We start from the raw sequence: 25,290 nt of genomic DNA on the forward strand, positions 1-25,290 counted from the left end.
TGATCTGAGAGCGTTGGTTTACTCTGCAGATGTGAGAGAACATTTTCTTTATGCTAAGCTGATTCAGCTCTTTAATTTAAATATATATATATATATATATATATATAAAATTTAATTAGCAGATTGTGAAGGAGAAAAGGAGAATTGGAGCTTGGGTTTTGAGGTGGCAGGGGAACCTGACACTTGGATCACTCAAAGTAGAGCAGCCAAGTACCAGCTCAGGTTCCCAAGTCCTGAAACTGGAATTGACTTATGCTGGATGTTGTGAACATTCATCTTTGAGGTGGTGGTATTTATAAAGTAAGCGATCGTCTCCAACTGTTGCAAATCTTTACATAGTCTGGTTTCCTGCCTGACATAAAGAAATTAGAAGTGTGGGTATTGGTCATCCTTATTCTTTACTGGTTGTCTTGACCTTTTTAGGTAGTAAGGGGTTATCCAGATCTTCATTTTCTGGTGGAAAATACGTAATGCTCTTAATTAGTCCTTAGAATACTATGAGACTTACTGTAATATAACACGATAATAAAAAAACAGGTGTTGAAAGAGTTGAAAGGGGTTTTTTTTTCTGTGTTGACTGACAATGAAGAAAAAAATCTGCTTGCTTTGTCTGCCAAAATAATTCACCCCCTGCAAATGACTATTTTTTATGTATTCATATTTTGGCTTTTTTGGGTTTTGTCAGGGAATCCTTGCTTTTCTCTTATTTAGCAATAGAAAATGTTTTTCTGAGTACTGTGAGCAGTAGCCTAGGTAATGAGCATCATCATCCAGTTACAGCAGATGCCAGCAGGCTTGTTGTTATGAAGATACTGAGGATAAAACCATCTGCTATGTAAGTAGTTCATAAATAATTCAAAAGTAAATGGTTTTATCAACAAGGAAAAGGAAATATTGAAAGGAATGTAATGCCTTCCTTCCGGGGCAGAGGCGAGGAAGGAGGAGGGAGGAAGTAACTTCCACTGTGGAGTATTTAATAAATTTTTTTTTAACCTTTTAAGTATTTATTTTCGGAACAACTACCAATTTATTTTTTTTATATACATTATGTGAAAGTTAATTTCTGTAGCAAGGTCATATAAACTGAGGCACTGCTTCCTGAGGGAGAAGGAAAATGTTTAGAATACTGAAGTTTGCTTTAGCAAGGTGACAGAATTTATACTCTTAAGTATCTGGTTGCAACACTGAAAATCAAATATGTTTGCGCTTTTTGCCCTTTGATTTTAATAATACACTGGGAGGTTAATTATTCTCCTTGTCTTCTAGTGCTTGTGTTTCACTGATGGCATCACAATTGCTCCCATGCCTCCAGCCCAGGACCACAAGCGACTTATGGATGGAGATGAAGGCCCTAACACTGGAGGGATGGGAGCTTATTCCCCAACACCTCAGGTAAAAATGTATTGCCAAGGAGATGTTTCACTAAAGCTGTACTACAGTGTAATATTGAAAGGATGTGTGAACTTTTAGTTCCACCGTGATGAACTGGAGAGTGAAGTGAGTGGGCTCCTGTGGATGGCAACAATTGCCTAAAACAGATAAAGACCAGTAAAAGTCCGTAGCTTAAATTTGTTTTGCTAAGGAGGAGGGTATTTCTACTGAATTACTTGTGATTATAAAGGTGGATGTGTTATTTCTGCAACCTTGTATTTTTATTTGGTTTTTAAGTGTTACGAAATACTGATTGTTAGAACCAAGTGCTTAAAACTACATTTTTAACTTCTGCTGAACTAAACTAATGATGAGCTTAGTTCACTTGTTCTACTTCAAGGTAATTTGATTTCTGTTTGGCAAGGAACTATTTGCGGAAGGACTAACTTTACTTTCTACGCACCTGTGCCATTGCCAGAGATTTTTCTTTTTTAAGATCAAAAAAAAGTATAGGTTTTGTTCATAGAAAGCTATTAATCTTGTTTATTGAATAGAATCTGATGATTGTTCACTATGTTTTCCAACCATGATTTGTCTTTGGGAGGCCTTATCTAAATGCCAGTACGTCCATGCAAATGCTTTGTTCCAGTGAAGCCAGTGCGATTGCTTGCATATGTCAATCTAAGCATGGAAAAGTGTATGAAGAGATGCAGATGGTTGTTTAATGCTGTGGTATGTTGCCTGAAGAGAGAGGGAAAAAAAATTAGCTTTCTGTTTTATGAAACTTTTTGGAGCGAGCAAGAAACCATCCAAGTGTTCTGCTTGGCTTTTAAAAGCACTACCCATCACAGGAGGAAAAATCATGCACTTTCTTTTTACAGATGTTGTTTTCTAATCCTGTTTTATTAGGTTTCTAAAGATTTACTGCAGAAAATAAAAGATACTGTTCTTAAGAAAACTGTTGATGGCATGAGGAAAGAAGGTGTCCCCTATTCTGGTATGTACAGAAGTTTGGGTTTTTGAAGCATAAGGAGAAGTACACTTTTTTACTTTGTCTTCTTTTTAGGCCTACCTCCCACTGTAATTTAATGAAGATAACTTTGTTCTATTTAGAAAATGGGTTTAGTCGCAGTGGCTTGATTTAGAGTCCATTGAAATCAATGGATATCATTTATATTAATGGTGGTCAGGTAAGAAAGAACAGAATGGACAACATTAGAAAATAAGATGCAAAATTGTAACCACAACGATTTCTGCCTGATATATTTTAACATTTCTAAAGTGTTAACATCCTGTTGTTAGGTTAACACAAGTGGCATCATTTTCAACACTATTATTAATAGATTCAAAACAGGTTACCTATGTAGTTGCTTAGATAGCTTTTTTTATTATTATTTTTTATTTAATTCCAGGTGTGCTTTATGCTGGATTAATGCTTACCAAAGATGGACCTAAAGTTCTAGAGTTTAACTGCAGATTTGGTGACCCAGAATGTCAGGTGAGTTATTTTGTAGGTAGATACAGTTTGATATTATGGGAGGAGAAAGTCTGTTACCATCTAGTATTATTCTCGACTAACTTTTGGACTAGTAATTAGCTAACTGCACTGAGATTTAGAGTATTTGGTTTATTTTTTCGAGACAGCAGGTCTGTTATGAAATGTTCAATTTCAAAGAAGATTTCAGCAGGTTATACTCAAACACAAGCTTTTCAAGGTAAGCTTGAGTGAAACTCAGCACTTTCCCATCTTTTCCGGAATAGAGTTGGATGTTTTTATTTTCTTACTTCATTGAAGAAGTGAATGCTTATTTTCCCCACTCCCTGTTGACAAATGAAACAAACCCTTCATTTCTATTCTTCAGAACAAATAAGGTACTTTGGCCTCTAACTTTTCCCCTCCATATTAGGCAGTTCTTTTACCCATAGAAATTATCTTCAAGGAAGAGTATTTTTAAAGGTACTTAGATTATGCACAGTATATACGTGTGTGAAAATACAGAATATGAACATTCTTATTTGATGCTATTTTTACAGTTACATTAGTATTTTTAAAAGCTCAGTGAAGAAAATATAACAATGTACATTGTTTTCTCTAATTTGCTAATATGTATTTTTGTAGGTAATTCTTCCACTGTTGAAAAGTGACCTTTATGAAGTTATGCAAGCGGTTATCAATAAAAAGTTGTCTAGTTCCATGCCAGTTTGGTTTGAAGACAGTGCAGCTGTGACTGTGGTCATGGCTAGCGAAGGGTATCCAGGAACATATCCCAAGGGTTTGGAAATAACAGGTAAATATAGCAGGAGAAACTGCATCAGTCTGGTTCCTATCCTGCCCACCCTCCATTCTCTCTTTTGCCGGATGAACATGAATCAGCTTCACTCAGATTCATAGAATCTTTAGATCTTGTGATTATGGGTCAAAAAGAGATGGCTGAATTTTCACACATCAGGTTTTATTAGAATGCAACAGTAGCATTTTCAAGTCTCTGCATTATATTAAGGTCTGTAGCATTTCTTGAATATGCATTACAGTAAAGTAGTTCTGGGCTGATCACTGATTCTTAGACAACATTGATGCTGGTATGCTTTGTGATCTCTATGTCAGTGAAGTATAAAATCCAGCTTGAATTAAATATTGTGTGCAGATGTGGCAGCAAAGTACCTCTTTCTGTGTCTCTGAGCATAAAAGTAGCAGTAGCATTTTCAAGTCTCTGCATTATATTAAGGTCTGTAGCATTTCTTGAATATGCATTACAGTAAAGTAGTTCTGGGCTGATCACTGATTCTTAGACAACATTGATGCTGGTATGCTTTGTGATCTCTATGTCAGTGAAGTATAAAATCCAGCTCTCTTTCTGTGTCTCTGAGCATAAAAGTAGCAGGCTTGTCTCACCTGAAAATGTAGTTTAAACAAATTTATTCCTATTTTGCAGCATGATCACACAGAATTTGATTGTGGTTTCTAGGCACAGTCAATAAGTGCTGAATATCTGTTTATGTGTCATTTATTTGAGAGTGTTCTAATCAACTGATTTTTCTGCATTTATTTCATTGAACAACAAACACAGGACTTCCTAAGGCTAAACAACTAGGATTGGAGGTGTTCCATGCAGGCACGTCCCTAAAGGATGGCAAAGTGGTGACTAGTGGTGGAAGAGTCCTTACAGTCACTGCTATTAAAGAGGATCTAATGACAGCACTGCAAGAAGCCAACAAGGGAGTAGCAGCCATACACTTCAAGGGTGCCATTTACAGAAAGGACATTGGTTATCGAGCTATAGCTTTCCTGAGACAATCCAGGTAGATATTTGAAATACTTGACATGGAAATAACTGTTGTAAAAGCGACTTAAAGACATGACTAGTTTACACTGATAAACTGATGTTGATATTATGCATAACTTTTAACTAGCATTCTTATCAGCAATCTAATCAAGTCCAGCCAAGGAAGAAACAGACTCTTTGGTGGCTCTCTCGTCCATGTCATTCTTCCAAGTCTGAGTTAAACTACAGTGACCAGCACACTGGAGTAACTTGTGGTGTTGCTGTCTTTGTTATGTCTGTTGTAGAGAAGGTGAGCCTCTGGTTCTTGGGCTCTAAACCGTAGGTTTTGCTCTAGATTTGTGTTATCCATATGTCTAATATTTTATTGGTTCATTTTAGAGTCTTTAGAAATGGTTAAAGTGATACTGAAATGCCTACCTTGATGGAATATGCTAGCTGACAACATGGCTAGAATTTATCCCCCCTTTTTATTATTATTCCTTTTATTTTCATAATATTTGGTTTAACAATCTTGAGATGGTGTGGGCATGGGGTTTTGTTTTTTTTTTAAAACAGTATGTCCTACTGTCTCTCTAATGTCATCAAGAGCTTCTTGAAGATTTTTAGACTGATTTTTACCTAATATGAATCATATCTGCCTCCCTAGTCTACAATTAGCTTAAAACATAACTTTTGATAATAGATTGTTTTGTAGTCTGTGAAGAAGATTGGTAAGAGTTTAATTTTTGCTGACAGTGTATACCAAGTAGTATATTGTAAAATTATGATCAATAAACTTACTAAATGAACAAGGGCATTTGTATCCAGTCTTCTTTTTCTCTCAACTACTATGCATTTTTTGGCACATTTATATTTGTATAATAGTAGAAAACAAGTCATTGTGTGAGGGAAGAGGAGAAGGTACTTTAATAAGCAGTTCTCTAAACCACCAAGTTCATGGCCAGTAGCCAGCAAGTTTCTTGACTGGAGACTCTGTGCTGGGAGAACCCCTAGCAAGTGAAGGAGGCTCCTGGCAGCTGTTACACTGTCCTTGACTTTGCACCAACTTTTGTTCAGACATCCTAAAATCAGAAGAGCAGACAATCAGGCATGTTTCGCTTTGAGCTCATGTGTTGCACACAGTTAAGGAAGGGTGATGATTGGCTCAGTAAAGTTGGGGACACAACTCCTCTTTGCAGCTTTGCATTATTAAGTCCTATGCATTTCACTGGGAAAATATTTGTAATATTTATATAATAAAAAAATATTGTAGAACAATACTCTTCTTTTACATATTCAAAGTAGATAGCCTCCTCTTAAAAATAAGGTGAAAATATGTTGAATATTCATGATGTTCAGACTGAAAGGGCCTGACTGGTCTCATGCTATTGCAGGCTAATATTTCCTTGACACTTCAGGCTGAACAGCTGCTTCCTATAATTATTTTCCTCTTGCAAATTTATGAGCAGTGATATAATGTGAGTCCAGGTATCTTTGTATTTTCCTGGTTCTCTGGCCAGTTGTTTTGTTGTAAATACCCTTGTTAATCATTAGTGAGTTTCACCTTTAGAATTAAAGTAAATCCTGAATCACATAAATAAGAAAGCTAAAATAGTTATGAACCTAAAATAGGGATGCACCAGGTAATCTGGTTTATGCCACGGACAGTGTAGAAATAACAATTGTTTAACTGGAGTAAGATATGTTTGGTATAACTAGTATTTAAAAGGCATTGAACTCACTATTTCCAAAATGAAAAGCTCCCTCTGTAAATATTATTTGATACTTAACATCTCCAGTCAGTCATATGGACAGACAAGTTAGATACACCAGTTTGTAGTAAGGATATTTTCTGTATTGTGTTACTATATATAGAAAAGCCTGGAGCTTATGGACATTTATTTCTACATTGCTAAAATGGACTTTCGGAACTTAGTTCTTTTAAAATGAACTTAAAAATACATACTTTACTAGAAAATCCAGCTAAGTAAAAGAGAAGTGTGGTTGCTTTTGTGTTGGTAGCATTCCAGGTGATAAGGAGAGCCAACATTTACAATAGTAAAGCTCTCAAAAGTATAACAGAGGACTACTGATTGATGCGATATTTCTGTTTTAAAAAGCTAACTTGAGCTTGATCCTTCAAGGTGCTGAGGTGGTCTGATTTAGCAGTGCATTTTTGAGCATAGGAGCTATACCAGTGATGCCTCAGTGTCCAGGTGAAGTATTCGAGCCTTGCAAAATCAGATCCATTATCCCACCTATTTAACTTGTTGTTGGAATGTCTTTTGTAGTTGTTTTTTATCTTGGTATTTTACTGAGAAGTGTATGCTCTGATGCTGTCTTCAAGATTTGAATACTGCTTATGGCAAGCTCTGTGGTACAGATCCATGAAGTCTTGTTTCTTTGGTGTAATACTCCTTATCTTCAGGTGTATGTGTGAGGTCAGGTTCCAAACAGCAAAAAGATTAACCTTTGAGCCATTGAGCCTGAAATCAACACTGCAATACTTGGTAATCATTTTATATGAGCAGAGTTACAGTACAAGCAGGAAAATAGCTGTCCTGGACAGCAGAATAGGAGGAGTCTGAATGGTTAGTCTTCTTAGTGATGCAGTGATGTAAAGAAATAAATATTATTTTTAAATATATGTTTGTGTATTTAGTAATCAACCACCATAACATATTTTTTTAACAATCTTTCAGAGGCCTGACTTACAAAAACAGTGGGGTAGACATTGCAGCAGGGAATACTTTGGTTCAGAAAATTAAACCCCTAGCTGCAGCCACATCAAGGTCAGGTAAGACTTGTACCTTCTATTTCTGTTCCAGTCAGTTCATGGCAATGAGGCATATAATTTGATCTTGATCTTGATATTAAAGCTCCTATTTATATGTTCTCATGCTTCTAGATTGCACAAGAAATATCTGTGGTAAGCAAATGCCTGTCATTTCTTAAAAATGTACTTCATTAAATTTACAGATTTTCTTCTCAGAATGAATCTGTATTTCCTGAATGTCATGTGTTGAGGACATGAAAAAACACAGTTCAGCACTCTAAAAGGTTAAATGCCAGCAAAAATCCTACCATTTACTGCTATTTTTTATTACATGGATTATTATTTCTTCCACAGTGAACTATACAATTGTTGTAGATAAACATTTAGAAAGGTGTAAGAGATCTGGAATTCCTCAGAGGTACTATCTATTATTTTAGAGAGATGTGGAAGACACATCTTTGGCTTGGTCAAAACAGAATCAGTTTGTCCTTTTTTTATTTTTCATTTGTGATCTCAGGCACATTTTGTGCTAGCAAGTCCTTGTAATTAATTTGGTAGATTTAAAATAGCATGTAATAACCATATATGTAATAACCATTTAACTTCAGATTGGCTGAGAATCTTTAGACAAGGTCAGATATACACCATCTATAACTGTATGTCAACACACACTAGTACAACAAGCCACTTAGCATTCATACTGTTTTCTGCTCATGTTTGTTTCACTCTTGGGATTTAAACAATTTTAGTTTTAAGGTTACCATACTTAGCTATCGTAAGCAGTTTTAGGAACAAGGAGTCTTAATATACCCTAAGTAGCAGTATTAACAAGGAAATAAGGAATTTCAGTTGGAAAATGCCTAGTTCCCATATTTTCCCAGAAAGCAGTGGGCTTCAAGCTGTTACCATAATTCCTTTGTTGTTTTTCAGAAAAATACGAAGTGCAAGGGGGAAATATATCAGACATGGTAATTCTTGAATATTGAATCACAAAAATTTGGATTTTTAGCCTTAGGTAATAATGAATAAACAAGACAAAGCAAACTTAAGGGGATTAGGAGGTACCATGCCTCTGTGAAGGGGCACTAAATGTCAGAGAAAAGTTTCCTGGTGACAAAACTAAATCATATTGACAGATAACAGAGAGAATTTGTGTTGGAGATCCTGGAGAAACGCATGAAAGTGAAAGTTCACCATTTTTTCCTGTTTTCTGACTGACAGGCTGCAATGCGGAACTTGGAGGCTTTGCTGGCCTTTTTGATTTGAAAGCAGCTGGTTACAGAGATCCCATCTTGGTATCTGGAACTGATGGTGTTGGCACAAAACTCAAGGTAATGTGAAAATGCATGTAGAGGAAGGAAAGTATCACGGAAGGGAAAGGCTTAATCACATCATGAATGTTTTAACAGAAGATATTAGTTGTCTTTAAAAAAACACCTGTTTGTATTTCTAAAAAGGGAATAGAAAATGAAATTGCCCTCCTTCAAGCAAAATAATTAAATATACATCCAACTTCTGGCAAGTAAATAGCCATACTGGAGATGATGCTTAAAATAATTTGTTTGTAATATTAAGTATGTAACCAGGAACACCATTTCAGTAAGGTGGAATCTCCACCATTAAAAAGACTACTTATGGGGAAAATAATTTTATTACACGGGTTGCTATTGAGTTTCTGCAAGCTGCAGTGAAACCTTTTCCAGTTCAGTCTCCTTCCAAAAAGTGCCTTTTGTACTTGCCAGTTAAGAAAGCAACAGTTCCTAACATAAGATGTTAGGAGAGGCTCACAGGGATGATACGAACTGAAGGTGCACCCCAAGAAAGCGTCTAAGAGGAACGATGTGATTTTGATCCCCTTCTTCCATTGCATACTCTCTGCTGGTGTTTCAGTTTCTCCAAGCTAACCAATGGGTTCTCTCGCTGTGTTTTGCAGATTGCACAGGTGTGTAAGAGACACGACACCATAGGTCAGGACCTGGTTGCCATGTGTGTCAATGACATCTTGGCTCAAGGAGCGGAGCCCCTCTTCTTCCTTGACTATTTTGCCTGTGGCAAACTCGACGTTGAAGTGGCTCAGGGTGTCATTGCAGGAATAGCTGAAGCTTGCAAAAAGGCAGGATGTGCTCTTTTGGGTATGAACACTCTTCTTTGAAGGATATGAAAAATCCTATGCAATCTCCTTGTAATTGATTTAATTGTATTTGCTTTCCTACCCTATTGGATAATAGAGGACTGTAAAAAACCCTCAAAGCTTCGGGTATCTTGGCTTTCAGAGAACATAATCTCTACCCACTGGAAGGAGACAGAACTCTACAAATGTTACCATTAGCTCAGGAAGTTGCATATCTTATTCATATCTTTTCATTTAATTTTGCAGCTATAACAGCTGCCTAGAAAACTAAGAATTCATGTATTTTAATTCTTTATATTTTTCAAGTAAATTATAAAACGTGCCAAATAGTTTTGTTTACTTTTATCCTTTATCCTAAAGGAACTCCTCAAGTTTTCCTCTAGAAACAAGATCTGTGTGTTACTGTGCATGCACATGTCGCTGTGTGCATACATCTTATCCTTTGAATATCTTGGCTGATCTTGAACAAATTTGAGAGGAAAGTTAGAGATCTCACAGCTATTGTGTTCCCACAAACTTCATCAAACTAGAAAGCCAGTGACTGCCCTTAAAATTGAAAAAAAAGCTTCAGCTGGAGCTCACTACTTAGAGAAGTTAACCACTAGACAAAAACATAAAAGAAATCAGGTTTCATTAGTTGCAAAACAATTTGTCTGCTGAAGATTTGCTGAAGATTTATTTCACCAAGATCTGCATGTTACAAGATGTTAAGACTCAAATTTAAACATTTCACTCTTCAGCCCTATAATACAAGTACACTGCACATTTATTTTACTACCAAATTATGTATGTGTTCTCCTATATGATAATCTAGTGATCCATGAATATGATCCAATATTTCACTTCTTGAATCTTAAAAAAATACAGCTTTAAAGCTGCTCAACTCAAGAAAAATATTTCTAGGTTAGTGAAAAATACAGTCTTTTGGGTATGTCTTTTTATAAAGAGTACAACACATGGTTAAATTATAAGGCAATGAAACCCAGAAGATTCAATATTCTCACGTAGTTTTTGTTTTTATTTATAAAATGAAACGTGGAGAAGTACCATGATTTTTCAAAAAAGACCTTTAATTTGAGACTGCAAATGATAGTTCACATGTATCATTTTAGGTACCCCTTTTTAATTGTTAATACTGTAGCTCTTCCCTTTTTTCAAATTATTTGAGAAAGTCAGTAACAAAAGTCTTTTCTACAAGGGAGTGTGTCACTTCGAGGTCGTTTACAAACGTCGGACAAGAGGCTGTTTGTGTTCTGGTTTATTTCTTTCTGCATGAACTGTAAGCTTTATATTTGTCTTAAAGTGTTCTCTCAGTTTACCAAACATAATCAAACCATTCATACTTCAGCAAAAGCACGTTATGTGAAATCTTGCTGTGTAATTACTAACTGAAATGTCAATATTTTGTTTTAAATTTAAAGACTGTAACACTACAAAGGGCTTTGGATGTTGTGAATTAGTTACCAGGGGATAATTTCTCAAAATTGTAGATACCTTATTATGTTAGCACTAACATTTTTTTAAAAGTCCAAATTCATGAGTAAACCAACCATGATTTCGTCCCCAAATTTCTGCCACTCTCAGGAAAGCAGACAGAGTGACTGTCTCCAGTGACTCTGAACCTAAGGAGGGCTCCAACTTCACACCTTCATCTCACTCTGCACTCACAAAGCATTATATCTGTCTTAGTATAGTATGATCTTATAAAAGTCAAGGTGAAAGCATGTGCCTGAATTCCTGCCTAGTATTCCTGCAATAGCTGAATATTCAGCTCAACTACATTAAGCTCATCACACTGCTTGATATTGAGATACAGAAGGGCTCATCTACACGCCTGGGTTTGCTCAAACGTTATTAAATACAGATTTAAACTAATGTATCAATGAACTTTGATTTTGAAGTTGATTATAGCAATGTAATGTAAGAACATGGATAAGCTTCCAGAGAATCTAGTATTGAGCAGTGTCAAGCACTAAGCACAAGAGCATCTTCCACCATCACTTAGGTGAATTTGGAGCCCTTCCAGGGAGACTTCCTGGAAATAGAAATTTCTTTCTAATGGAACCTGGTGAGTGCAAAAGAAAGACAAGACTGTACTGGTCAGTTTGTTGGGCAGAGCTTATAATATAATAGCAACTTAATGATTGTTCAGTAGTTTTCTTGTAGCCATTGTGACCAGCAGTGAGGTTTGAAGGAGAATACTGTGGTGGCTGTGAGGATAGCTGGGGGGAGATTCTCCCCAGCATGAGGGGATAGTGCTTGTTTAGAAAACTTTTGAGCAAGCAGTAAACACTCATTTCATGTATCAAACACAACAAGTTCCCCTCTCTAGACTTAGCAAGACCATGGCAGGCATAACACAGGTCTTCAACAGCGAAGACCATCAGCTTATGCCTGAAGGGCAGTAGGGCAACCAGTATGGCATGTGTATGTTGGGAAAATGCTGTCTGAGCAGTGCTGTGTGTTCGTCTGCAAGCTGGGAAAACTGCCTTTTCAGACTGCACTCTGAATGAGGTCAGACAGCTAAAACAATTTTCAGGACATAGCAAAAGGATGTTCTCATCATCAAGATATAAGGTAACAGCCTATACAGCAGGTCATCTGCATGCATGGGTAGGAAAGGTGTTATTTTAGAGGTATACTCCCAAAAGAGTCAATAAATCTTAGATAGAATCAGAGTTGGAGAGAGAATGATGGCTAGGTTGTAGGCAGGACTGGCAGGTTATGAGACTAATAGCTATGTTGTTTCTTGCTGTCCTGGTGTGAATTTCGTTTACCTCTTGTATCTTGTAGGTTTTTTTCTGGAAAATATTAAACTTGCCAGAAATTTGGAAATACGAAGCACTAAGTACATGTTTTGATTTTACAATGGGAATGCACAGCAATTTGACAGCAGTTGTCAGAATGAGGGAGGAAATGTTCCTTCCCATTTTTTTTTCCTTGTTGAATTGAAGGGCCTGTGACAGATGTTTTTAATTCTTTTTTAGTGTTTGTTTATCTAATTAACAAACCTAGCCTGTTAATGCTTTATGAGTTTAAAACTTTGAAAAATTACATGCATGCTCGTCCAAATGGTTTTCCAACACCCCCTTTCTCTTTTTTTGGTTCCCCCAGGAGGAGAAACTGCTGAAATGCCAGGCATGTATCCACCTGGCGAGTATGACCTGGCTGGCTTTGCTGTTGGTGCAGTGGAACGAGGGCAGATGCTTCCTCAGCTGGACAGAATTGTGGATGGAGATGTGGTTATTGGAATAGCTTCTTCTGGGGTTCACAGCAATGGGTACAGTCTTGTAAGGAAGATTGTGGAAAAGTCATCATTTGATTTCTCCTCTCCAGTTGGTGTCTCTGGTGATCAGACACTAGGTATCACTTGCAATGCAGTTTCTTGCATTACAACTTCAACTTCTGAATAGGCAAATGTCACACAAGAGTTTTGTGGGTGCCTTTGCTTTTGTAGCTTTTCTAAGGCACTAAAATTTATTCTGTTCTTGAACATGTTCGGGTCTTCTTTTTGCCATCACGTTTGCAGGAAATAAATTAAGGGAGGGGGATAAATAACAAATTCTGTGCTTAAAAGGGTAGAACGTTGTGTTTTTCTCTGTAGAACAAGAGAAAATACTTGCTCATAAGTATCCAGCAAATTAATATTTTGATATTTCCTCAGTTTCACATGGATTAACATTTCTTTCTGTGCTATAACTGCTTTTCTTTTATCCTTTTTCATCTGCAGGAGATCTCTTGTTGACCCCAACTAAGATCTACAGTAAGACTCTGCTGCCCGTCCTTCGCTCAGGCCATGTGAAAGCCTATGCCCACATCACTGGAGGGGGCTTGCTGGAAAACATCCCCAGAGTTCTCCCAGACTCCTTTGGTGTCGTTTTAGGTGAGATAAAAAGAAAAGCTGCAGAAATATCTGCATGTTAATATGGACTGGGGGAAGCTGGGTACTTGTCAACTGATGTTAGAGTTACATTTTCCTTTCTAGAACTAAGTTGCTCTTTTTCTTCTTTGTTGCTGAGTTTCCCCTTGAACCTGAAACAGAGCCAGTCAAAGTAGTTTGTACTCTTAAGATTGCTGCTCATAGAGTTCACTTCCCTTGTCGGTGTTCTGGATGAGATTTTTTAGGAAGCTTTATCCATACTTGCAAAAATAGAACAACTTTAAGAGCAACCCAAAGGTCAGCATTCGCAATAACCTACAAAATTATTGCTATTTAAATGACAGTCATGAAGTCTTTGACTAACATTCAGATATGGTTGCCAGTTCGAGTACATCTCATGCTATTCAATTAATTAATTAATTAATTAATCCTGCCCATTATCTCATCAGAAATGCTCAAAGTAGTATTTCTCTTATGGAGAAAGTGTAATAGGGAAAGGTGAACGACTTACTTTAAGTTATACAGTGTGCATTGGGCTGTAGAGTAAAATAAGGGAACTGATACTGAGTTTTGCACTCCATATCTGCATGTAGATATTTCTTCCACTTGTCACCTACATGGTGGTCCACAGCCGACACTAGTACATATAACTGGGGTTAATACCATTTGAAATATAACATGATGAGAAAGAAACTTACTATCTTTATAAATCCTTTACAGTGGCTTGCCCAGAAGCATTTCTCATGCTGCTGTAAATCATCCCTACCCTGCTGGAATTGGGGGCAGTGTGAGACTTTTGGTTGAGCCTTAGTTTTTAAGGCTATCGCTCTGGTTTCTCTAGAAGCAGAGTTGTCACTTTCAAGAAGACGATTTTCCAAAGACTGCCTCAGGGCTCATTTTGAATTGCTGTTTAACAGATTGCAGTGGAGCAATATGGTTAATTTCCTCCCAGAGTGACACTTCTTTCTGCTCCCAAGTCCTGTTCAGTAAAGAAGGAAAAAACATCCTTTTTCTGTGCATGGAATCTGATTTCACTTAGGCTAATGCTGCTGTGGGTCTTTGTGCTTTCCGTTCAAATCTTGCCTCTTAATGCTCTAGAAACTTTAATATTTGTCCATTGGAATTGATTTCCACTCTTCATTTGTATTTTCAATTCTCTTCAGATGCTCTTACCTGGAAGATTCCTGAAATCTTTTGCTGGCTCCATAAAGAAGGGAACCTCTCTGAGGAGGAAATGGCTCGAACATTTAATTGTGGGATTGGTGCTGTCTTAGTAGTTCAGAAGGAGCTGGCTCAGCAGGTCCTCAAGGATGTACAGAGACATGAGACAGCCTGGTTGATCGGGAAAGTTGTCTCCCTACGAAAAGGTTATTTGATTTATATGTTTCTTAAAAAAAAAAAAAAATCAGACCTGAATTCCTTAGCTGGTGAGTCTCTGTGGAGATTAGGTGAAAATCTCTTAACTGGCACCTCCATGGCTTTTTTGCACAAGGTAATAAACTGACAGTCCTCACGACTTCAGTCTTAGTTCATAGAACATGTGCTTAGCAATGTCAGATGTCACCAGAACTATAAATAAGGAACGAGAAGTAGAGCAGTGCCACTAATCTCTTTTCATTAATACTTTTCTCCTCTCTCTGTTCCTCCCTCTATTTACATATTGTTGCTTTTGGTGTATTTTTCTTGTATGTGTTCAGGCTCTGCCAGTGTTCAAGTCCATAATATGCTTCGAGCCTTGCAAGCAAATAGGTCACTGTCTGTGCACAGCCATATCCAAGGCAAAATCCAGTCAAACAAAGTGAAAGTTGCTGTCCTTATCTCTGGAACAGGTGAGAGTTTATATTCTTTACCAGAGTGTAAAACAGGCAATTGAAATCAGATTCCACATCTCTTTAAATCCTTGCAGTTCTCCATGGAAGCTCTGATAGGCTTCTAACAGGTGTTCAATAACAGCCAGAATAGATTTTGCCCTGGGATTAACTTCAATCACCACTGAAGAATCTTTTACCTCCTCTGCAAGCTAACTATTAATTGCATCTGTGTTCATTTGATCTATAAATTTTGGAGTGTCTCTAGGTTCAAGCAACCAGTACATTGCTCATATTTCACAGATAGACCAGAATTTCATCCTGCCATACAGGCACTCCCAGGGTTTCCAGTGTTCTCACTGGCTAAGAAGTGAGAATTCCAAAAATTCCAAATTAAAAAAATGACAGGTTAAAAATTGTATTGCTAGTAAAAGCCCTCTAGCCTCCAGCTGTCAAATTCAGTTCCCAGTAAAATCAGTGAAAAAAGGATTACTGTTAACATCAGTGGGTTGTTTTTTTTGTCTCACCCATATTGCTGCTTATTTAAAACCTCTTCTATCTATTAACTATATTTATTCTCCAGGATTGACTTGATAGTCATTAAGGCTTTCTTTTTGCTCATAGGCACAAACCTAGAAGCCCTCATAAAAAGCACAATGAAGCCCACCAGTTTTGCACAAATAGTTCTTGTTGTTTCTAACAAAGCTGGTGTGGAGGGGTTAAGGAAAGCTGAAAGAGCTGGTATTCCTACCAGGGTAAGTATTTATCATTGTTTTGAAATGAGCCATCATTAACTCTGACTAAAGCAGGAAGGTACTGTGAGATAAAGATTTTTACTAGGCTAAGAGATGGTTTGACAGGAAGCCTTTAGGTTTTATTTCTTGGTATGTTATGAACTCATGCCCTTTAGCAAACTATCTAACATGGAAAGCAAAATCCTTTTATCCTTCTCAGAGATGTTGCCAGCAATCCTGATGGTTTTGGGAACAGTTGTAGTGTTAAACGAGTGCTAAACTTCCATGGTTACAGTTGAAATTTTGCCATTAAATTTTGCTATTTATTTAACTGCAGTGCATTTGCTCTAAAGTAACAAGCTATTTTATCTGAATTTAAGTTTAAAATTACATGCTAAACAGACATGGTTGTTCATTTAAACAAAACAGAGAGGTCAAACTCAGTGGGACCTCCCACTGACTCCCTGGGCACTGCTTTCGGCCCTCCAGGGTTCGTTCAGAGCACACTGCGTTTCCTTTGGTGTCACTGGATCCTTTGTTGCTTTGCCTTTTGTGCAGCCATTTGCATGACAGATGTGAAATGCTACTGTTCTGACTTAGCAGCATTTTACAGTCACTTTTCACTGGTAACTACAGACTGTGGAATCCACTGGTAACCATGGAAGGTTTGAGCCCAGTGCAAGCTTTGTTATTAACTCGGGTAGTTGCAGGGTATGGTTGTTAGCACTGCTGTCTCTTACTTGGGAATATGTAAAGATCACAAGTAAAGCATGTCCGTGGTGTGTGGGTGAAGAACAAACAATGAGGAAAAAAAATACAGCCTTGGAGAGGTGAAGATCTCAGTGGTTAAGATGGAGAGTGGTGAAACAGAAACACTGAGGAGTTACTACCTGGTGGTTCATGGTGGAGTTCAGCCCAGTGATGAGCTGGGCTCTATTTCTAGTGCCCTCTGCCACCTTTTCGGCTAACCAGCTCTGGTTTTTCAAAGCTACTTGGTGATATTTAAATGTTCAACCGGGGTAAGCCTGGTAGGGATTAACAGATATTTTTATTTTTGAGGCTGTGGATGTTTACGCAGCACTGCCTTCTTCCTCTGTAAATGGGGGAATGTACCCTGGATGGAAAATACTTTAACTTGGTTATATTGACCTTTTGCAGTAGGGGCTGTTTTATCAGCTTGTGATTAGCCTTTCCTTCAAGGTTTTCTGATAGAATTTTTGGCAAGGCTCAACTGGTCAAAACTATCAGAGGCCTTAAACTGAGAGAAATCATTCCAAGACTTTAGGTTATCTTAGTGGAGGTTGTTAAATTGTGTCCAAATGCTGGGACCTACAGCTGTGGGCCTAGTAAAATGAAATCCTTCTTTATTCTGATTATTGCTCTGTGTGAATAGGAGTAAAGACTGTTTGTCTGATAGCTGCATGCATTTATAAACTGCTTTTCTTACGATGTGCACCCAACTTGAACCACACACGGAGATTTACTTGTTTTTTGTTTATTAGTGCAGGCTACCCTCTCATTGGGCTCTTAGGACATGTAGATTAAATTAACACTGTGTTGGTATTTCTTCATCTTTGGGTTATCACAGGTTATCGACCACACATCGTATGAAAGCCGCACGGCATTTGACAGCGCAGTTGACAAAGTCCTTCAAGAATTCTCAGTTGAACTGATCTGTCTGGCTGGATTTATGAGAATACTGTCAGGGCCTTTTGTCAAAAAATGGGAAGGTAAGCACAGCATAGCAGTGCATGCATTTTTAAAAAAGGGAATTTTACAGCTTAGCCTCAAGAGAAAGAATATGGGGAAAATATAGAAAAGGGACCGTATTAATTCTGGATTTGCAGGGAACTAGACTCTTCTCCTCTTGTAAGTAAAAGGATGAGAAAGAGAAAAGCAGTATTTTTCCCCTCCCTTCTAGAATTTCCATAGAGGTCTAAGGAAGCCAAGTGGTCTTTGATTTATTAGAAAATATTTTAAAATAAGGCTGTAAAAACTTTAGACCCCTGCAAACACGAGCTGCAGGGCAAATTGTTACCTAAGCAGTAAGTTTTGGTTGGGGAGAGGTGAGCATCCAGCTACTGAGAATCCCTTCCCCTAACATATGAGCTGCTTAGGTTGCATTTAAAACTGCAAAACTAGGCAGTGATAAGCAGTTCCTATTAACAAGATGTTGGCAGTCTTCTGGTCAGGTGTCCCAGGAGCTGTCTGAATCTGTGGGTAGTGTGTTTCACAGGCAGATTCAGCTCTTGTTTGTCCAAAGTGTTCACAATGTCTCCATTCTGGTCATCTTTCATAGGTTTTCCTGTAACACCTCTGCCTACTTTCCCTCCCTCAGCTGTTATGTTCCTCTTCTTACCGCTCTTTCTTTTAGGAACTCCTAAATCACACAGAGACAGCTGCTCTTCTCCCTCTTTGCTCTGCTTTGGGTTCATTCACGGTTACTTAAACTAGTTCTTGCTCACATCAGGTACAAAGCTGGTTAGCTTATACATTGCAGCGCCCTGGGTGGCCTTTATTGTTCACATGGTGACTTTTGTGTTATCCTGGGTGTGCCTGTGACACAGACCTTTAACACCTGGACAACTTTTCAAACCTCTCTTTAAAATCAATGGAGCAAAACAGCCATTCCTGAGAAGCAGTTCATTTTATGCTAAAGCTGTCAACTGAAGTACATCAGAGGAATTGTTTCTGTTTTGCTCCATTAATTATGCAGTCCAGAAGATGAAGATGTAAATGTCCATGCTGTAGACAGCTGTAGTTAGGAGAGAGGAATCCCCCACTATGAGAGGTGTGTTTTGAGTAGAGTATGTGTGTGTAGGGTGGAAAAGAACTTTCGCTGGTACAGAAATCTTGTCCAAATAAAGCTAGCAGAAGCCTACTATAAAACTCTGCCCCAGTCATGCGTTGACAAACCTAAACTGTCCAGGAGCAATCACTTCTTGTTGCTGCACTTTTAAAAGCTGTTGCCTTCCCTTTCTCCTGTAGTCACAAGGTTGTACATTGTGAAGTTAGTTGTGAAACTATCTTGTTGAACGGCCTTGAAATGTTAATTTTTAATGTTAACTTAAATAACAGATTTTAAAAAAACACAACAGTAACAAGCAAACTTTCCTTTAGAACAATTTCTGATGGTACTGTAATGAGAAATTGGGGAAGTTCAGAAGGGCACAGTGCTTTTTTCCACTCACCCCAATGTTTTTTTGCTCAAGCAGCAAGTGGGGAGATTCTGAAGGGCTATTTTTGGGATACTAAACACATTTGAGCTATTGTTAAAGATCAGTCAATACCGATCCTCTTAAGCCTCTTTAAGTTGCACAGGTCAATATTGGCACAAGTTATTGCGGTGAGAGTGCAGGTTTCGTATCATGTTGCCAGAAATAGCCTTCACTTCACATTATGGAATCACAAGCCTCTATTTCAGGACGCTACTGCCTCTGCCAGCCTGTGTCAAGCTCAGTCTCCCTGCTTGGCATTTAGGTGGTGTTCAGTGAATCCTGATGACGTACAGTCCTCCTAAACAGAAGGCAGGCAGAGACAGTGTGGGCGCAGCAGACTGTGTTATAAATAGTATCGATGGCCACTTTTTTTTTTATCCAGTGTTTGTACTGAACCTAAGAGAAGATCTAGGGCTGTCAAGCACCTTTTGACTTCACTGTGGTCCAGAACAGGCTGGAGTTGTCACAGACATATTAGGACCAGACAGGAGAAGTCTGCCAGAAGAAAGAAGGTTTCCTCACGGTTTAATCATCAGGTTGCTGTAGTGGTGAAACCGTGAGGTTACAGGCAGCCACTCTTTACAGCCAGGCAGGAACTCAGGCATACACTTTCACTTCTGAAGGAGACACAAGTTACAGGCTGCCCAGGGTTATAACCATGGTTGCACCTGGTTGAGCATTATTGGTTACACTATCAATTTCGGGATCCTTCAGCCAACTTTCCACATGGAAAGTGGTATTGATAGACAGGTACTTTTTGGAAGGGCAGGGAGACGGACTCCTGTATGAGCAGCTGTTGTCTTTTATTAAGCCAAAAAAAGGTGTGGAGGAAAAGTCCAGGCTAAATAATTTTTTACTTGTCATGAGGGAGTCTGTTACGTCATTTGAAATGGCACTGAGTTTCTTCTGGGTGCTGAGTTTGTAAGAAAGAGGATATTGCTTGTGATCAAAAAAGAGAAGGTGCTGGGGGAAGGGACGGCTGCATCAAAAAATTAATCATTATTAGTCACCAGAGAAGTGTGCTTTAGCCACACAATTAATTGTAACTGATTGCTGTCTTTGGTTTTTCTGAAAGAGCAAGACATTCCAAAATGCTTTGGGCTGGTTGTCTGGCATCATCATCAAAAACCAAGTGTATGCAGAAGTCATGAAAAATCTTTTTCACCTATGTATTTTGTTGCTCTGTTGATGATGGTGCTTTGAACACTCTGGTAAGGCTGAATGCCTGACAGTGACCACACTTGTAATTTTCCAGGAAAAATACTGAACATCCACCCGTCTCTACTGCCTTCTTTTAAGGGAGCAAATGCCCACAAATTGGTGTTACAAGCTGGAGTCCGAGTCACGGGCTGTACCGTACACTTTGTAGCTGTAAGTACTTCCTTCTCCCTCCCTTTAATTCTCTAACTAATTAGTCTTAAAATTTTCACCTCACAGCTTGCTTGGAACACCCTTATACCATTATCTTTGACTACATTTTCTCCTTTGTTCATACTTAACATTATTACACAATATTGTGCTGTAGTTTGCTGTCCCTGGAGAAGAAACTAGAAATGAATAGTTTAAGCTTTACCTAAATTAATTTCTTCCCTAAGCATCCCACTGCAGCCTTCCATGTGTTCTGGTGGGGATACTTCTCCATAAAAGGCCTTGGCTAGCCCAAAATCTTACTTCTACATGGCACCAACTTCTTAAGATTTTATCATACAATCTTCCATATATTGCTCTCAAGGAAAGAAAGCAACACTGGAAATGGCATGAGAAGCTTAGAGCTGTTAAGAAGTAATTCAACGTTTGTGGGAACAGAGAAGAAACTTTGCAATTTATATGAGTCAAAAAATAAGAAAACAAAAGGCAGGGGTCTCTCAGCATGGAAGCTGCATATTTTCATAAGCTCAGGGAGCATTTTTTCCATCTTGCTCAGTTCTCAGGATTGACAGTAACTACTCTTCCCTCTTCTACTGCATTCTTCAGATTATCCTCCTATTTTCCACTGCTCCTGAAATCTGTTCTACTTATTTTTGCTTTCTCTTGGAAAAAGAGACAAAAACTATTTTTCCAGATAGAAGGAAAAATTGCATTCCTTTCCCCATGGTATGACTTAGGGTTTCTTCTCTGTGTGGCAATGTACTGAGAAACAATAACTAAACAGCAGGGGTCTCCCTCATTAACGTGCAAAAGAAAGATCTGCTGGGTGCTCTAGTCCTGCTCGGTGCCAAGACTTGGCTAATTCACTCTTCTGAATTGAAATGTCATAATTTTGTCCAGCTTAGCCTATCATGTTCCCAGTCGACATGGCTTTTGTTGTTTTCTGTAGCAGCAGTGTTGCTCACTGGTGTTCTGCCCGTCTCTTCTTTGACTTTGAACCCCACGCTTTTGTTAGCCCCTCACTGGCCAGTGTGAGTCCTGGCATCTTTCCTGCACTCCTCACATTAGCCTAAATCCGTGTTTCCTGTAACAGCCTAATGATAAACAGATCCCTGAGGCAGCTGGATTACATTCCTTGTTGTACAGCTGGGCCCCTCTCTCTCTCAAGGGTACAGACTTTCTGGCTATCACTTTTACAGGAGGAAGTTGATGCTGGAGCAATCATTTTCCAAGAGGCAGTTCCAGTTAAGATTGGTGACACAGTGGAAACCCTGTCCGAAAGGGTGAAGGAGGCCGAGCACCGAGCCTTCCCAGCTGCCCTGCAGCTTGTTGCCAGCGGGGCTGTCCAGGTGGGGGAAGCTGGAAAGATCTACTGGAAGTAGGAGCAGCATGTCCATTAAGGTCCTCAGACAGGACAGGTGGGGTGCCTTCATTGGTCGAAACAGTTGACGGCCTAATAACACGCACACTGTATTCTCTTCACTAAGTGTTTTCGACATAGACTTTACCATGTCATGTTCTCACTCAAATGGTTAAAGATTTGAAGTAAAATCCAGAGAAAGCCACAAATGGGAATATTAAGGCAGGGGGCTGTTCTCAGTAGTTTCAGCAGTGGCTCTGTTACACGCTTCCTAATGATAATCACTGCCTTGGCCAACATTTTGGTTCTCAATCACTTTCTTAACAAACTAGAAAACATTCAGTTGCTTACAGAGAGATCTGAGCATCTCTGAGATTGATGTAGAAACATCAGTTAAGACTCTCTAACAGACCATACTAGCTGTAACGGGATTCTCATCTGCCATAAAGTGTTTGTGAGGAAAAGCACTGGAACTAGTTCAGTGGAAGAGACAGCTAAGGGCAAAAAACTCTACTCATAAAAATATTTAGCCAAAATGTGAAAAACTGGCCTTGCAGAACACTAGCTATACCTGCAGATAATGAAATGGATTTTTTTTCCATATAGCTTCTGTTTTAATGTTGGTAGATCTTGTCTGGCCCAGATTCTGTGGACATGTCAAGTAATTTAAACTATCAGACCTGCTATTAATCAGATGCTAAATAGAATTAAATGTCTGCTGATCGTTTGCATTCAAGCATCCTCATGTGAATCCACACATGAATTCCCCTCAGAGATTTGTTCAGAGCCAAAAGAATCAGGGATTTTATATTTGAATGAGCAAAAAGGGAATTAGGACTAGGTACAAAATGTGTTCTTGGTTTGTGAGACATCCTTCAGAAGTTCTGCTGAAGTTAAATGCCTTTATTCTTGCAACAGTATTTTCACCTGGAATCATACTAATGGAAGCCCAGGACATGCTACCATTCTGAAAACAGTAAGGTTTTTTGCACAGCTGAACTCTTGTGAAAAAGCACCTAGTTTTCTTTTAACGTTTTATCATAACTGCGAAAAAAAATAAATTAGGTATTTAGTAAAAGAATCAGTTTTCCCCCATACAAACTAGAGGCACCTGACTGAAGCTGATTATGTATGTTCTAGAGCTCCTTTTTAATACAGAGAAAACTGATTTGTATTCTGTGCACTGTTGTCCTTATGGTACTTCCATGTTGGCATAATCTCAATTGGGATTTGAAATAAAGTCTAATAAAGAAACTACGTATCAAAAGCTTTCCTTGGAATTCCTTTACTGGTGGTATAAGCTGCAGAAGGAGTTTGTGAAACAAAATCTTAACTTTGCCTACAGTACAGTAACTGTAGGTCAGTCTGTGAGGTTACAGACATGTACAATTCTGTCTAAGTTGGTCATGAATTGTGGAGTGTGGTGACCTTACTGTTTTGGTAGCCAGATGGTCTGTAGTGAGGAAACATGCTGACAAAATATTCCTGTCATCATTTGTCAGTGAGGATAAAGCTCAAACAGGTAGAGAGGAAGACGACATGGTCAAATTGAATTTGCTTGTGAAGGGCAAAGAAGAAAAGCTGAGCCTTCAGCCCAGCTTTTTTCTTTACAAACCTGCCCTCCTACAGATGAGCCTCCCCCTCCACTGGGACTTTTTGCCAAGGCTTTAAATCCAGCCTGTCTCAGGGAGAATGCAAAAGATGCTGGGAGCGTCCAGCTCTGGCAGGGGTTCAGGCTGCACAAGTTCACTGCCTTAGCCATGGCACAGCAAACCTTTTACAAGCCAAAATAAATTGTACTTAAATTAACTCACACCTTAGAAGAAATAAGATCACTAGGGGTGAAATCACTATCTGCACAAGTAATAAATACAGCATCATTGGTAAAAGTAGGTTGATCACTGCCAGGAAGGCCAACAGCAGAAGACCCAGGCACTCCAAATCCAGTACCCCATTCCATCACAGACAGCTTGAGCAAGATTTAGGTATTTTGCCATGTAAGACTTATGACAGATGGGATTCAAGGACCTGTCTGTATTTCTACAAATGCATGAAAAGAAATTCCATTGTGAACTAATCCTTTGAATGCTTTGCTTCAATTACCATGCTCTAAAAATAATAAATAGCTAACTAGCCAGGAACACAATTGAGAGAGAGTTGTTCCATACCATGGTGGTAGTCAGGAGACGTGTCAGGGCACAATAACTAGCACCCTATTCTCTTCTACCATTTTATTTGTTAAGTTTGGAACATTCAGTCATGCATGCTATGCACATCAGATAAGATACAACATGAAGTTACTAAACAGTTACAACAGACTGAAAGCAAACTAAACAATGTGTTTATTGTTAAAACCTTGCTTCTTTACAGCTCTTCCTGTTTCTCCCAGCTCATGGAAAACATACATTGCTCTAATCATTGGACTGCAAGACACAAATACAGATGTCTGTACATAAATAGCAGAGCCTACAGCAGGGCACTGAATTTTTCTCCCTTCCCTAACTCCTGAAACACCACTAGCTACCATTAAAAAAATAAAAATAAAAAGTAAAAATTTTAGACTTTTTAACTGGAGCTAATTCCTGCCTTCAAACAGCGTGATACAGCCAACAGCAAGATAATACAGTGTGTCCCTTACAGTACATGTAATACCAAAAGAAAAATACTTTTTTTCACTGGATCTAATGACCATTAGTGATCCCTTCCCTGGAAAATTCAGCTCAACCCACTTCTTTTCTAGTTTGTTTAAGTAGCTTCTTAGCTAGCTTTCTTCCTCTGATCTATTACTTGACTGCAAGTCATTATTCTGGCAGATTAAAAAAAAAGCTTCCACAGAAAAAGGTTTTATTTCAACACAGTGACTCTTTGGACTGAGCCCATCATTCAGTCAACAAAAAACCCTGAGATTTTCCTGCTACTACAAGTTAAGGTGAGGATGTCTTGTTCTGCTATTTTAAAGATGGAGGAAGAAAAAAGCCTGAGATCTGATGTTTCTAGTCCCTCTAATCAAATTTTCATTCCTCAAGAGCCACATGTTTTAATGTGAAACTCTGGGAATGTCAATGCATAGCCCCCTTTCAAGGACCAAGAGAAAGTATTCAGTAAGCACTAAGTATTCAGTAAGCACTATTACATCATACTGACAAATAACCTGTGAAGGGGAGTTTGTTTCATTTTAGTTTGCTTTCTAAAGGTTCCCTGCTTTTTTTGGCCTCCAGGCTTGGCAGCTCACTAGACTCTGGTTCCCACATGTTTACATGCCCTGTTCTCTGTACCCTGAGGTGCTCTCACAGTGGTGGGGCTCACAAGGATGAGGTCCTTGCAGGCTCCCACCTACTCCCACAGAGCTATGGATTCATCCCTAATGTTTGTTCACCCCCA

The 25,290-nt window shown here is 38.6% G+C and overlaps 1 protein-coding gene across 1 annotated transcript in view; it reads left to right on the top strand.

The window, feature by feature from the left end:
- GART (phosphoribosylglycinamide formyltransferase, phosphoribosylglycinamide synthetase, phosphoribosylaminoimidazole synthetase) overlaps positions 1-22,036 on the top strand; it is a 38,965-nt gene extending 16,929 nt beyond the window's left edge. Inside the window, exons 7-22 of the mRNA XM_010004665.1 lie at positions 1,267-1,392; positions 2,281-2,368; positions 2,784-2,869; positions 3,491-3,659; positions 4,440-4,671; positions 7,337-7,431; positions 8,632-8,741; positions 9,344-9,542; positions 12,656-12,904; positions 13,272-13,424; positions 14,585-14,788; positions 15,119-15,250; positions 15,854-15,984; positions 17,552-17,693; positions 20,437-20,552; positions 21,749-22,036. Of these exons, the coding sequence (XP_010002967.1) occupies positions 1,267-1,392; positions 2,281-2,368; positions 2,784-2,869; positions 3,491-3,659; positions 4,440-4,671; positions 7,337-7,431; positions 8,632-8,741; positions 9,344-9,542; positions 12,656-12,904; positions 13,272-13,424; positions 14,585-14,788; positions 15,119-15,250; positions 15,854-15,984; positions 17,552-17,693; positions 20,437-20,552; positions 21,749-21,931 (2,415 nt within the window). The 3' untranslated portion in view covers positions 21,932-22,036. The remainder of the gene's footprint in view (positions 1-1,266; positions 1,393-2,280; positions 2,369-2,783; positions 2,870-3,490; positions 3,660-4,439; positions 4,672-7,336; positions 7,432-8,631; positions 8,742-9,343; positions 9,543-12,655; positions 12,905-13,271; positions 13,425-14,584; positions 14,789-15,118; positions 15,251-15,853; positions 15,985-17,551; positions 17,694-20,436; positions 20,553-21,748) is intronic.
- Positions 22,037-25,290: the final 3,254 nt, after the last annotated feature.

Source organism: Chaetura pelagica, unplaced genomic scaffold, assembly GCF_000747805.2.
Source record: "Chaetura pelagica isolate M959 unplaced genomic scaffold, ChaPel_1.0 scaffold299, whole genome shotgun sequence".
Classification (NCBI taxonomy): Eukaryota; Metazoa; Chordata; class Aves; order Apodiformes; family Apodidae; genus Chaetura; species Chaetura pelagica.